At 36.3% G+C, this 14,085-nt stretch overlaps 2 protein-coding genes across 12 annotated transcripts in view; both read left to right on the forward strand.

Annotated features, from left to right (window-relative positions):
* The window catches only part of LOC136774200 (mucin-2-like), a 7,389-nt gene extending 2,523 nt beyond the window's left edge, over positions 1-4,866 (forward strand). The window contains exons 3-9 of one of the 3 annotated variants that reach the window (XM_066728355.1): positions 1-275; positions 652-876; positions 961-1,167; positions 1,477-1,780; positions 1,850-2,319; positions 3,112-3,748; positions 4,070-4,866. The exon at positions 1-275 is cut by the window's left edge and continues 86 nt beyond it. In XM_066728355.1, the coding sequence (XP_066584452.1) occupies positions 1-275; positions 652-876; positions 961-1,167; positions 1,477-1,780; positions 1,850-2,319; positions 3,112-3,748; positions 4,070-4,477 (2,526 nt within the window). In that variant the 3' untranslated portion in view covers positions 4,478-4,866. Of the gene's footprint in view, positions 276-651; positions 1,168-1,476; positions 1,781-1,849; positions 2,320-3,111; positions 3,749-4,069 lie in introns of all 3 variants that reach the window. The other 2 variants (XM_066728354.1, XM_066728356.1) reach the window with 2 other exon arrangements.
* Positions 4,867-5,457: 591 nt separating this feature from the next.
* Atg9 (autophagy-related protein 9) lies at positions 5,458-14,042 on the forward strand. 9 transcript variants are annotated; one of them, XM_066728645.1, is made up of 9 exons: positions 7,866-8,206; positions 8,324-8,431; positions 9,277-9,387; positions 9,754-10,076; positions 10,161-10,627; positions 10,804-10,988; positions 11,067-12,014; positions 12,193-12,567; positions 12,683-14,042. In XM_066728645.1, the coding sequence occupies exons 3-9, from the start codon at positions 9,334-9,336 to the stop codon at positions 12,833-12,835; spliced, it is 2,505 nt and encodes an 834-aa protein (XP_066584742.1). In that variant the 5' UTR covers positions 7,866-8,206; positions 8,324-8,431; positions 9,277-9,333; the 3' UTR covers positions 12,836-14,042. The 9 variants fall into 9 exon arrangements, with proteins under 9 accessions (XP_066584745.1, XP_066584747.1, XP_066584742.1 ...); XM_066728648.1 differs by lacking the exons at positions 7,866-8,206; positions 8,324-8,431 and adding an exon at positions 5,458-5,642; XM_066728647.1 differs by lacking the exon at positions 8,324-8,431 and having other exon boundaries at positions 9,260-9,387.
* The last annotated feature ends 43 nt before the right edge of the window (positions 14,043-14,085 follow it).

Here is a 14,085-nt window from a genome sequence, read left to right on the forward strand (position 1 = left end):
AAGAATTTAGAGAGCAAAAACTTGAAGAAAGTCGTGCCGAAGTACGAGAGTTTCGAGAAGAAGTACGAATCGACCAGACGAGATTTGGCATCGAATGATGACGCCGAGGGGAGATTGCAATCTGAATCGACAGACTCGAAGCAACAAGCGCGAGTTCAGCTCGAGACCTTTGGTGATTCTGGTGTTTTGCAGGAGGATGGCGTCAAGAGAACGGATGGCCAACAGAAACGCTACAATATTCAACGAGATTCCATTATACCTGGGGTCTACATCAGGTATATACATATATCTAGAATGAGACACACTTGTATGGTGCTCCAGAGAGTTTTCCAAGAAACATACAAATTTATTTATAAGCAACTCTATCAGATGTTACATTTTAAAAATGAAGCCTCTTCGGTTTAAATGGAATAAAGAGGAATTTAGAAAATGTTTCATATAAAATATTGAAACCTCTTCTAGTTAACGAAACAAAATGTTGTTGAGTGTATTCCTATATTTTTTGGAACATACAAGTGTCTCATTCTGTTATGTACAATACTATAATTTTCGTACTCTAAATTAATTATTAAAAACCTTTCTCTTATAATATACTGTTTCTATATAATCCATCTATTTCTATACATATATCCATATAATATACATTCGCAGCGACGAGTATCCAACGACAATGTTGCCCATCCTCACGACTCCAAGAGAAGCAAGATCCTTCGATTTCGTGCCAGTCAACATCATTCGTGAGAACGCCAAGGATGCCTACAACAGTTTCCCCGAGCGTCATTTCGGTGACATAGGTGACGTCAGTTTGGTTCCAGCTGGTACCAATTCTCGTATTCAGGTGAAGAAAGGACCAAACGGCAAGGATTACGAGTACGAGTACGTTTATTATTATTACGACGAGGACGAGGATGAGAAGGAGGATGAGAACAAACCTGCAGGCACTCACGATATTCCCGCTAGGACCACGGTAAGCCCACCACGGCGTTCATCATCGTCAACCGGAAACTCCAATAGGAGCAAATACACATCCGTGGAAAGGTCAAGCACCGTCGAGCCGGTCAGCAACGAGGTCATTCCCAACCGAAACAGAGGAAGACAACTCGCTGAGCCAGAGACCGAAACTATTCCCGAAGAAAGATTGCCAACCAACACGAGATTTCCTCCAAGGTGCGTTTTCCTTGCGTTCACTTATCTCATGGATCATACTGGTTTATATATGCTTACAGGATGTACCATTTAAAATGACCTGGAGGATTGACGTAGAGTTCCTTTTATCTTCGTAACTAAAAGAGATAACAATTTCTTGTATATATAAGACCTTGTTAAGAGCAAATCAAAAGGAACTTCAAGGTCTTATACAAATAAAAATTTATATCACTTATACAGCAGCTAAGATAAACAGAATTTCATGTTTATAAGTGGTACATTCTTTATATACAAGCAACCTTTCCTTTCTATCCTGTTTTGTATACGTAGGTCGAGATCGAATCACAATTCCGGAACTACGGAAGCAACCCGAGGACGCGGAAACCGACCACGCCTCAATTTCGATCTGATTGATTCTAGCAGCTTCAGGACGCACCAGGAAGGTCCGGAATTCCCTCAGAGTCTGCCTAAAGGACCGGTTAGATTCTTAGGCGTCACTCCTAACGAGGACAGCGGGGAGAGACCCTCGAGGACACGCTCCAGACCCCAGAGGGTCCAGGAACCTGCGCCTGTGCAAGAGAGCAACGATGACGTACCTCCTCTTTCCGTTAATTCCAGGAGGAGACCAGTTCAGGTATAAAAGAGAAAAACGCTGATATTTGTAGTATATTTTCGATTCTCGTGAAATTTCTTCCATTCGCAGGCAGAATTGGAAATTACAAATGGACAGTCGAAGCAAGTACTGCAGGAGCAAGAGGAGGAGCAAGAGGATAATAACAGTCGAACAGTGAGACCTCAAATCGATGATGCAACTACGGAATATCCCTCAGCAATGGATAAGGTGGCTCTGGACTTGTACGCGTTCCTTCAGCAGGGTCAGAGCAATTTAGTGGATTCCACCAGTGAACCAGGCGAATCGTCGGATGGCGACTCTACGACACCCCTCGCCACCGATGAGACCACTGCTTACTTTGAAACTACGACCGAAGAACTGTCTGGTACCACTACAGATTCCAGTAGTATAACCAGCACCGTCAAATCGACCACTACGACCACCACTACTACCACGACGACCGAGCCAACGACCACTAGCACCACCACGTTACAGACACCGGCCGGTAGAGGAAAATTCAGAAGACCCGGCATCCCGAGTGGAATTGGTACTAGAAACCGGTGAGTTTTAGTCATTCCGGATAATAGTCCGAGGGTGTTAAGCATTAGTATATTATTTGTATCGCATAGAGGAAGGTAGACAGTGTTCGAATCTTCTAATGAAATATAATGTTGGCGCGAACTGGATTTATGTATAGTTTGTTTTTCGTTGTATATCGTGTTAAGTAATATTTTACAGGTTTGAAAAAAGTTAAATTTCACGGATTTCATCTGTACATTGTGGCATTTGGGAAAAGTATCTCAAACGCAGTTTCTCTAACTGATAAGGATAACTAATAGTGGTATAAATAATAGGGTATTTTGTAAGGTTTTATTTGGTATTGTGGGGTTCTCTTTTATACTTTTCTTTTAAATTATGCGTGATAACTGTAAGATAAGTGTGCGTATTTTGCATCATTGAATTTATGTCGAGTATATGAACAATTTTAAAGAGAGAATTTAGTTTCTATATGTAGCTACAATTCATTTCTTAATGGAGATATCATATAATTGTTATCTATTTTTTCCAGTGTATCTAATAATTATTGTTTACCTGACCGTGGAATTGAAAACTGCATACAATAATGCCCCTACAGACTTATTTATGTAGGATGTCCCACCAATATTCAAAAATTTGAATATTCTCTAACTTATGATAGTTGGAGATATACATTTTTAATAATTTATGGCACAAAGGGCCGAATATTATGACAATGAAAAACTGCTTTTTCTACACTCTAAAATGAATAAAAGGGTGCCAATCTCATTTTTTTTAGTAAAAGAAATGAACTTCTTTATATATTTAAATTTTAGATTCAAAACGAACGGAAGCAGTGCTACCACGGAAGCATCTACAACCGAGTCAAACAACCAGCAGCGAACGCGAGGACGTTTTGGTTCGAATGGCAGTAACGGCTCTTTGGGTTTCAAACGACCCAGACCGGGCCAGAAGCAGCCAGTCGATGAGGATACCGCACAAAAAGAGTCAGTTCCGAGCCGTAACAGATTTCGCAGTAGCGGAGCCCCTAGATTACCGTCAACCACAACGACATCAGCGCCATCCGCCAATAACGCTGTCAATTCAAACTCCGCTATCGCCAGACCAACCTTCAACAAGCTCAACATCAATCGCAGACGCGGCAGGCCAACTACCCCGGCGCCTGTAACATCAGAGGATGGACAAGAACCGAATCCGGAATCGTCACTTTCAACATCGCAAGAAACATCGAATCCCACTACGCCCAAGTCCTCTCTAAGATCTAGGTTACCCGGTCCAGCCGTTAGACCAATAGTGAGACCAGGATCAAGAATTGGCGCTAGAAAACCTGGCCAAGTAGCCACTACCGCCAGCAGTAGCAGCACGTTACCACCTGAGGCTGCAGCAGAGGTGGCAGCGGAGGCTACACCGGAAGAGCCAACTGGCGAAGGAACTGAGGAAGAAACTCGCGAGGTCTTCTTCTTGCACAAACCAACTTCTTACGTAGGCTTGGATTCATAATCGAAATTGAAGCTTTCCATAAAACACACTTGACTAAAAGTTATCCTGTAGACATATTTTAGTCATCCAATTGACTAGAAGACATCTAAAAGATGTCTTTAAGTCATTTGGTAAAATCACTTTGAAACTTATAAGATATGTAACATAGATCATAGATTTTACCGGTCATAAGCTTGAACTTGACTTTAAAATTTTGGCTATGAATCCCAGCTACAGTTTCCTGCTCGACAACCACGCAGCTGAGTATTTCTTATAACTTGGTATAATTTTCAGGCGCCAGCGGAAACAAGTCCTTCAGGCCACTTTACCACTGCGAATCCATTGAATAAACTACGTAATCGCAACAGACTTCAAGTTCAGCCAAAATCTACCAGTACAAGATCACCCTTATCATTGACGCCGAAACGGTCGCCTTTGCTGCCTCGGCGGAAAGTAACGGAACCTGTTTTACCGACTGTATCCCCGACAGTGTCGTCCTCATCGAGCCTGGAAGAGTCCGCCGCAGCAGCAGCAGCAGCAGCTGAGAAAGTAGCAGTGGTCGAGCTAACCGATGAGCCATCTGCGGAAACAAGCACGGCAGCAAGCACGAAACACGAAGAGACTCGTGGACTCAGCAGCTTATTAGCGCCGCGACGCAGGATAGCACCTAGACGCCCTGGCCAGATTGTCGCACGCGAATAATAATAAACGTTCGAAGCAACTCCTTTAACAAGTAATAGACTAATGATAAGAAGCATCGTCGGTGCAAAGCGTGCATAAAACCGTATCGTTTAATCTGCAGCAGTTTAACGGCTGCTTTAATCGTATATGATGTATACATGCCAACTTTTTCACATTTATATAGATCCCTGATAGATGATCCAATGCCGCAGCGACTACTATTTTACGTATCGTCAAACTACTATTGTGTTGTATATTTAATTCAATTAAGTAATTAACGTATTCGTCATGTTATCGTAATATCGTCCTATGCAATTCGCTCTTTTCCTGTATTTTCTTCAAGAGCGTCACTTTCTGTAGGACACGTTCCATGTTCCATGATACACTGTAAATATTTCAATTAAACTTGTGTACTACAAGCAGTAACTCGTACGAGCTTATCTTCCTTTCTATGCGTATATGTTTCGGATAAACTACGATCTGGATTAAATAATAAATTCATATAATATTTTGAATAGTACTTAAGATAAGCTGCCAGAATATTTCATAAGGAAGCTGGTCCTATTTATAAAAAACTAATAAGAGGTTTTCAAATAAGAAACGTAAAAGAGACAACAAGAGTCTTTTTTTAACGTCAATAATTTGTTTTAGAATTAGTTACGTCAATGCGTCAGCGTCATAATTCTTATGACAAAAAAGAACGTGATTTAAATATAAAGTGAAAAACATTATCACTTTCCACTGTTTCAAGTTTTACGACAGATATCTACCTTTCCGACTGGATGCTCACCTGCGGTTCAAGAAATTTTACAATTTGGCGCGATAATCGCATGCGATGCTATTCGATTCTCGAAATATCTACTGCGCGATAAAATGGCGATATATTGCAGTCGCATTCATGCAGTCACACCAGAGTATATATAGTAAAACAAATTTAGCCAAATTCAAGTGGTTGTCATCATCATTATACATATACCCATCAGTGTGAAGCAACGCAACAAAGCAACGACGAAGATGGTGAAACGTAGGGAGCGACTAGGGATAGAGTTTTAACTATTAAGTTTCTAAATTAATAGTATAATATTGTTACAATACTAGCCAATATGTAAATGGTAAATTACGTGTAACTGAAGGGTATAAATAAGTTAGTGCCAATTTGAGGAAAAGGTTAAAACCACTGATAAAGGTACGCTAAAAACACGGGTCTGACACACTCTTATGTATAATGGAGGGGACCGATTTAGTTCCCCGAAGAAGGTGCGAAGTCCAGATGTCGCAACGATCACACTCTTGAGACATTCAACGCATGCGCAATCAGCTCTTAACTAGCTTCACTGTTTACCCCGTCAGCTGTTGCGATATTCTGCGTATTCTATTTCTCACTACCATTTTCAGTATTTGCATTATATTTTTAATTTAATTGTTGTTTTATTTCAATTTTCCCTCATTTACACATAAATATATCTACAGCTTATTTTAAAAAGTTTTATTTCCGGATAGAAGAAATCTCAATATGAAAGAAAATTAATTATACGCGAAATAAATAACATAATATATTTTAATTACTTTTCATAATATATGAAGGAAATACTATATTGACCATGGAAAAAAACCAATTACTAAAAAAATTCCAAATTTGACTGCACTTGGGAGACTCGGGTGTGTTAATAAATTTCACCTTCGACCAGACATCAACTTCACATTGTACATACAGCAAAATATTGCACCTCGTCGGCAATTGCTTACTTTTTTTCTCTTAATTAACAATATGCTATTATTTTTGGAAATAGAGACAATTATTCTTGATTCCTTTTAATTCAAATCCCTGAAGCTTTATACCTTCAGCTAAACTGTATTCTTATTTATCATAACATATTTTGTCCATTTAAATCGAACGTCTAATTGATTCTTCATAATCATTTTTATTATTTACACTAAACGTATTTTAGTGTAAATTTTTTTACATAATATTCATTATATTTGGAGCATAAAGAAAACGTCATATAATCTATATGTTGTTTTAAATTCAATTATATCACACAAATTTATAGGTGATTAAATGATACATAAACTGTTATGGTGTGTTTTAGAAAGCTCTGGAAAATTTTAAATGAATATAAAATAAAAAATAATACGGTTTGTCATTTTAATAAATTGAAGTGAACTTCACATAACTTTTAAATAACCTTTCAAGATCAAATTAATAGTATCATCTCATGTTCCCCTCGAGACCATTAAACTATTTAAAAGGATTTTTTCATAGACTGCGCACACTATTTCCAATAAGAAACTGTAATAACAATGTTTTAATATTATAATGAATTTCAACTACATATTTAACAATTCAACTTACCAGGCACCAGCATCATAACTAGCACATTCAATCTCTACTCTACTGTACTCCATAATCATCAATAATTCTACACAACAATCGTTTTTACTTCGTATTTTGATAATATCTTTCGAGAGCCTTTTAAAACAGTTATAAATATATATATATTTTATACTATTTAATTCAAGTATTTAGGAGAAAATTGGATTAAATTTAATAAAATAAGGAATTTTGAATATTTCTAGAGAGTCTAAACGCTACTCTGACGAGAGTTGTAGCTTTATTAAAACTTTTAATTAGGAAGGTAAATAACAGCAGTTTTTCAAAATGATATAAGAAAACCCTACAAAGATCGTGTTTCCCAATGGTTTTTCCCCATTTCTCTCTCCAATACAGATGATTTTATTAAATATATTAACACTAGATTTACGGACTGAGTCAATTTGACTCATTCAAAGGTATTTCAAAATCATAATTTATATATAAAAAATGTTTTCAATAAATTTTTTAATAATAAATCTCTTTCATTTAATTTAAAGTAGAACTAATTTCTATATATTAAACTTCAATTTTCGTGTATTATTCAAATTATCTCACTTTGGTAAAAATAGGTCTAATCAACATCCGTAAATCTAGTGTTAATGCACTTTAATTAAATTAATGTGAAGCTAATTTTTTTTTATTAAGTATATGTTTATTTAAATATAAAATCTGATATTTTTATTGAAATCATGTGTAAAGAATATTATACAAAAATGCAATAATGCAAAAAATTGAAATTATTTAGCTATACAAGTAAAGTAAAAGTATAGTTTAGTCGTAAGATATTCGAATTTTAAATTGAAAAGAATGAAGAATATATAATTATCTCTATATCCGAAAAAGAAATTATAATTAAAAAGAACTACATTCTAAACTTTTATTGTTTATTTTATTTAATTTCTGATTTTAGTTTTCTGCTTTACAATAAAATATATTTCAAAATGAAGTAAAGAAGTGTCCGTGCAATAAGAGAAAAAAAGCAAAGCTTATTGCGCGCGCGCGCACCATATGCATCAATTGTGTGTCAAGCGTGAAACCTTTGCGCCATCTGCACCCGTATCTTTTTTCGAGAACTAAAGGAGTCCCCTCCACACAGTAGTGCTAGAACGCTTTGTTTATGAAGATCAGCTGGTGTTACCAAGCATTGTGTTTCGTTTTTGCTACTGCGTTTTCACAATTCTATTTTCGTCAGATAAAGGTCGTGCTCGTACTGACAAAAAGGCTTATGCCATGTGGTCATTGCAGCATCAATTAAATTTATTTTTCCAAGTGCGAGCATCGATCCTCTACAAGCATTATTTAACAAAATTGAAGGCCTTTGTTTAATGTAAGAGTCATTGTGCGTTTTACGAAATTTTGTAAATTGGTGTAGTAAGGTAACTCCCTGATCACTAATTCTCCTTATCTAAGCAATATACATAATTGTTCAAATTAATACATTTCTATCGACGTTTTTTACTATTGCAATCCCTTATGGGTGGTTTCTACAAAAGCTGAGTAAATTTATGGCCTTTTATAAAAAAGTCTAATATGCTAGCTACAAAACAAGTTAAGTAATTTATGCATATTTGCTACTGCTATTTTACTTGACACATTTCAAGGTATAAGAACATTCACTTTCTCTAACAAAGATATTGTTTTACAAAATTTCTTAGTTCCACTAAGCAATGGGAATATTTTTATTTATAATGCAATTACTGCCATAGGATTATTAATATTTCACAGACTTACACGAATAAAATGACTTACTGTGACAATTAAAAATTAAACAATAGAAGCATTTGATGGAATAATTTTAGGATATTTGGTAGTTTTAGTATTTATTTTATTTTTTGCTAAATTAATGTACAAAATATATTATTTAAGTTAGGTAGATTGTTAAAGGAGACTCATAATCTTTTATAATGTCATAAGAAACATTTGTAAAACTCAAATTTATATCATTTATCAAATAGCAATATCTAATTCCTCAACTTCCATACCAACACTGTTATCTTATTTCCAAAAAGTTCAATTTCTTGTATCTGAACAGCCTACTTTCTGCTACGACCTGAATAGAAATACAAGCATACATGTTGTTCGTACCATACTAATCACTCCAAAAAATGTATCAGAGTTTTAAATGAAAATGTGACAAAAAGTTTCATTATCAATGGGGTTAAAATAAGGGATGCTTTTTAAGCAAGCAATAATAGTTAAAACAATATCTTAAAGTAGAACAACCTGAGATAAAGGCAAGTAAATATGCTTTTGTAAGTACTGCGTAGTAGGTAAACGGTTAACTTTCACATGGTAAGAATACATTGTAGCATTTTCTTGCCAAGTTACTTGCAATAATTATAGATGCTCGAATCTAATTATAAAATTAATTACCGTTCTCTGCACAAAATCGTCACCAAATTTTTGCCTGATCGCGTTAACACGCATAGAATGACTTGCATTTTAGATGATTGGAGAAGAAATCGTCACCGAGTAGTTAAATAGCATTTTTTATACAAAAAGAATGAGACGAGATACGGTCATTACCTGCGTGGAGCCAAACCGAAGAGCAGAAACGGTAAGGCTCCGAATTTTAGAATCATTAGCAATAATTTCTTGCATGTATGACGTAAAAATTTTCTGCGTTTTGATTGGTTCCGTTGATATTTTTCATAAATTTATTCTACATATTATAGTAGATATTGCTTTCTAAAGGGGACAAAAGTACGAGTTACTGTTTCGCGACAGAATTCAGGGTCTATGCCACCTATGCTACAAAATAAATTATATAATACAAACAATATTTTACACCCTGAAAAAAATTTGAATTAGTTATATGTATATTTAACCCGTTATGGTTTTTAAGCTTATTGAGAAAATTTTTTAATAACTCGAATTAAATCAGATGTGAGAATTTGCAATTTAAAAAGAATTTATTTTTCAGATGACGACGATATTAGATGGTAGCTACCAGCAGCTAAAATTTTATGAGGAAGGAGATACTAGCGAAAACGACAATGAGGAGGAACGTGAAGAAACGCCTCAAGAATCGGGTGTCATAATTCATGTAGTACCCGAAAGTAACAAAGCCAGGTGGAATCACGTAGAAAACCTCGATGCGTTCTTTACGAGGATGTATCATTATCACCAGAAGCATGGATTTACTTGCATGCTGCTTCAAGAAGTTTTGGAACTAGGACAATTCATTTTCGTAGTGTCTTTCTCGACTTTCTTATTTCATTGCGTTGATTACTCCGTATTATTTAGGTACAAGATTTGTTCCTTATACATTTGCTCATCGAATTAAGTGTACTTGATACTTACTACCTGCTATCTGTTTTTCTCTTTCAGGGATAAAGTTATGAACAACACAATGCACAAAATTTCAATTAGCGACGCAATTCTGCCAACTTCCGTATGCTGGGAATCCATGGGTTGGATTACATGGATTTGTATCACAGTGGCTTCCGCGTTTTGGACATTACGCCTTATTAAGGATGTATACCATCTAACGCAGTTTTGGGATATTAAACATTTCTTCAATATTGCGCTCAAAATCGAAGACTGCGATTTGGACAATCTGACCTGGCACGAGGTACAAAAAAGGGCCAGGGAAGTTCAGAAGGAGCAAGAAATGTGCATTCACAAAAGAGAGCTCACGGAATTGGATATTTACCATAGAATATTAAGATTTAAAAATTATATGGTGGCCATGATTAACAAATCTCTTCTGCCTGTAAGACTTAAGATCCCAGTTATTGGCGAAGTAATTTTTCTTACTAGGGGATTAAAGTACAATATGGAGTTCCTTTTGTTCTGTACGTACACAATCGAGCACATTTGGTATATAATATATAATGATTCATCGTACACTGCGGGAAATTTATTGTTTACACACTTCAACTAACTTAGTACTTTCTCGAGAAAATTTTGATAATTTCCCTCACTGTACTAATATTATTATTGCTTGCTTTAAAGCCTAAAATTATTTTAGGGGGTCCTTGGTCGCCGTTTGAAAATAGTTGGCATCTTAAAGAGGATTACAAGAAAAAGGAGAAAAGGCAAGAACTGGCGCGTGCATTGTCAAACCATATCTTGTGGGTTGGAATAGCAAATATCCTTCTCTGTCCCCTGATACTTTTGTGGCAAATACTCTATTCGTTTTTCAACTACGGCGAGGTACAGTGAAACAACATAATTCATTCTTGATAATTGTCAATAGTTTTTAACATATTTCATCTACGTTTTATTTCACAGATTATTAAAAGGGAGCCAGGCACGCTAGGTACAAGAATGTGGTCCATGTATGGCCGTTTATATCTTCGACATTTTAACGAACTTGATCACGAATTAAATGCACGCTTGAACCGTGCATACCGTCCAGCATCAAAATACATGAGTATATTCACTTCGCCAATAATGACAGTGCTGGCGAAGAACGTAGCCTTCGTGGCCGGGAGTGTGTTAGCCGTTTTATTGATACTGACAGTTTATGATGAAGATGTTTTAACCGTAGAGCACGTTTTAACTACTATAACTATATTGGGTGCCTTGGTCGCCGGTGCAAGAGCCTTCATACCGGACGAGAATCTGGTTTGGTGCCCGGAAACTTTGTTGACTGCAGTCCTGGCACATACACACTATAGACCCGATAGTTGGCGTGGCCATGCGCATACGCAGACCACCAGAGCTCAGGTTTCGCAATTGTTTCAGTACCGGGCGGTTCATCTTCTCGAGGAGTTAGTTTCCCCGTTGCTTACGCCGTATATATTATGCTTCCATATGAGAAAGCGGGCCTTGGACGTTGTTGATTTTTATAGAAACTTTACCATTGAAGTCACGGGTGTAGGCGATGTTTGCAGTTTCGCGCAAATGGATGTTCGTAAACACGGGAATCCAATGTGGCAAACCGTTGCACAGAGTCCAGTGGACGAGAGCGATCCAGGATTTGATAATAATTATGGGACGACACAAGGAAAGTTGAGAATACCCTTGTCTAATCAGTATACGCAAGCCGAGGATGGAAAAACTGAACTGTCCTTGATACATTTCACCTTGACGAATCCTGAATGGAAGCCGCCTAGTCATGCGGAGAATTTCGTCGTCGCCTTGAAGGAGAGAGCACGGAAGGAAGTCATTGGTATAACAGCTGATATGAATCCTTTATTGACAAGCTTGAATAGCTTGTCTAGCTTGGGACCCAATGTAAGTATATTTTGCTATTATCATCGAATAGAGATCATATCCTTAATTGCGGATTGTAGCGAGTCAATAAACTACAAATGCCATACAATTAATAAAATTAGCAATACGTTTTACGTGCAAGTCGAATAAAACAATATTGTGTCTTTTGTGTAATATTTTGCCATTACTTATTTTACAGTATAGTGAAATAGTGTCGAACATTATAAGAAGTAGCATGATGAACCAGACAGCTACTATTAATCCAAATATGAACGTGTTTGGTGCTCAACCAGGAACTTCCAGCGTATCAATGTTGAATGATAATACAATGGGAATCAAATCAGAGTGTTTGCCTCACGCAGTGCGCCGAGGCTTAAGTCGAACCGAGGGACCATTGCACAATGAAAGAGGATTTCTGCACGGCTTGCAGCAAGGCGTATCCCATCAATCACTCGGTGCTTCTGTATTTGGTTCTGGAAATGAGCTGACTACCGAATTGTCGGTTCCCATAGAATTAACTGCTGCTGATATGTGTCTATCTACTCTGTACCTGCACGAGCTTCATCATAAACAAGTAAGCTAAAACATACGCAAACAAATTTCTACTTAAAGTGTAGGAATTTTAGAACAGCTAAAAAATATGTGTACTTGTTCTATACCTATCTGTTAATAATATAATATATTTGCAGGTAAGAAGACGAGGTTATCAAGAAATGGCTACAAGAAGCATATGCCAACGAAATCCAGTTCAGGAGTTAGCTACGCTTTCAGAAATCAGGCAAGAGCGTGCGCCGCTATTGATGCATCCAGATTCATCGATAAGAACTAATAGAGAATCTTAATGTTGCACTTCAATTATATACGCTAATAAAATACTGACTCTGCTCCTTTATCGTGAAATATCGGTTAATTCGACGTGATTCGATAAATACAATGATAAATTTGTGATTTATATATATATATATATATAATACGTATTTATACCCCTCAAGACATTGGCAAAGGATGAACTTAACGTGTTTTGTTGCTATCGCGATAGAGAGGCCTATTTATAATGTAGCAGGATTACGTTTAGCCAGAAATGAACTAGGTGTGTTTCGGAGAATGCAAATCGAATGAATGATTGATAACGGAGAGTTTGATGCCGTGAACAATGAATGCGTAATAAATCGATAAAAATAGTTGATAAATGCGTGAAATAAAACTTTTACTTTATAACCATAATTGCATAGTAGCTTGATAATGTTTTTACCACGTTACCGTTTAATAGGGAATTCATCACAGTTTTCAATGCCACTATACTCTAGTCATAACGACATTAATAGCACTCTGTATCGTGACTATAATCGTTTACCCTTAAATGATAAAGCTATTTATTTTCTACAGCTATAGCTTACTTTGTACGACGACGGATGATAGATGTATTTTAACAGTTTATAAATTACAGTCTGAATTGAAGCCTGACTAGCGACATTGCGCACGAAGAAGTCAGTGATGTTAGAATTGGCGCTTTTACAACCAACAGATGAGTGGGGAAACATACATACACGTACCACAAATACACATTTACATGCTATATACGTGTTTGTATTTTAGTTGCAAAAATGTTAATTCTAAAATCACTGGGGGGATTATAGTGCAGGGGATGTGGAGTGGAGTATGTATTGTAAAAAAATGTGGCAAGAAAGCGACACTGAGTGAAACGATTTCTTGTTTTCAACATACGACCAATTTCAGCTGATTGTAATTTAAGAAAATACCGTTTTGATTTTTTTTTAGCTACTGTTATGTACACACTTCTACGAATGCTAAACTTACACTTATAAAGATTTTCATTTAGCTTAACATTAAGCTAAAATGTATATATAAATAATCGTAGTTAAGTATCTCAAGTGATTATCGCATAATAATACAGACAGGAGGATGTGAAAGAATTTTTACCAAATAAGTTGTAATATACAATATTGTTGTGATTTAAACAATAGGGATGAAATACTAAAATGAAAGGGCTATGTGTAATTTTTAATTTAAATACAAAATAAATGACTAAGTTTCGTAAAGAAAGTTTTTTCTTATTTCAATCTCCCATCTT

This window comes from Prorops nasuta, unplaced genomic scaffold (genome assembly GCF_024137725.1).
Source record: "Prorops nasuta isolate Cenicafe-Biocafe unplaced genomic scaffold, Cenicafe_Pnas_1.2 PNAS00006, whole genome shotgun sequence".
In the NCBI taxonomy this organism is placed as follows: domain Eukaryota; kingdom Metazoa; phylum Arthropoda; class Insecta; order Hymenoptera; family Bethylidae; genus Prorops; species Prorops nasuta.

What these genes read in the sequence shown, in the direction of transcription:
- Atg9 (XM_066728648.1), top strand. Translation starts at nt 9,334, where the DNA reads ATGAGACGAGATACGGTCATTACCTGCGTGGAGCCAAACCGAAGAGCA. An exon ending in CAAACCGAAGAGCAGAAACG is followed by an intron (nt 9,388 to 9,753) that starts GTAAGGCTCCGA and finishes TTTATTTTTCAG; the next exon opens with ATGACGACGATATTAGATGG. An exon ending in CGTTTTTCAACTACGGCGAG is followed by an intron (nt 10,989 to 11,066) that starts GTACAGTGAAAC and finishes TTTATTTCACAG; the next exon opens with ATTATTAAAAGGGAGCCAGG.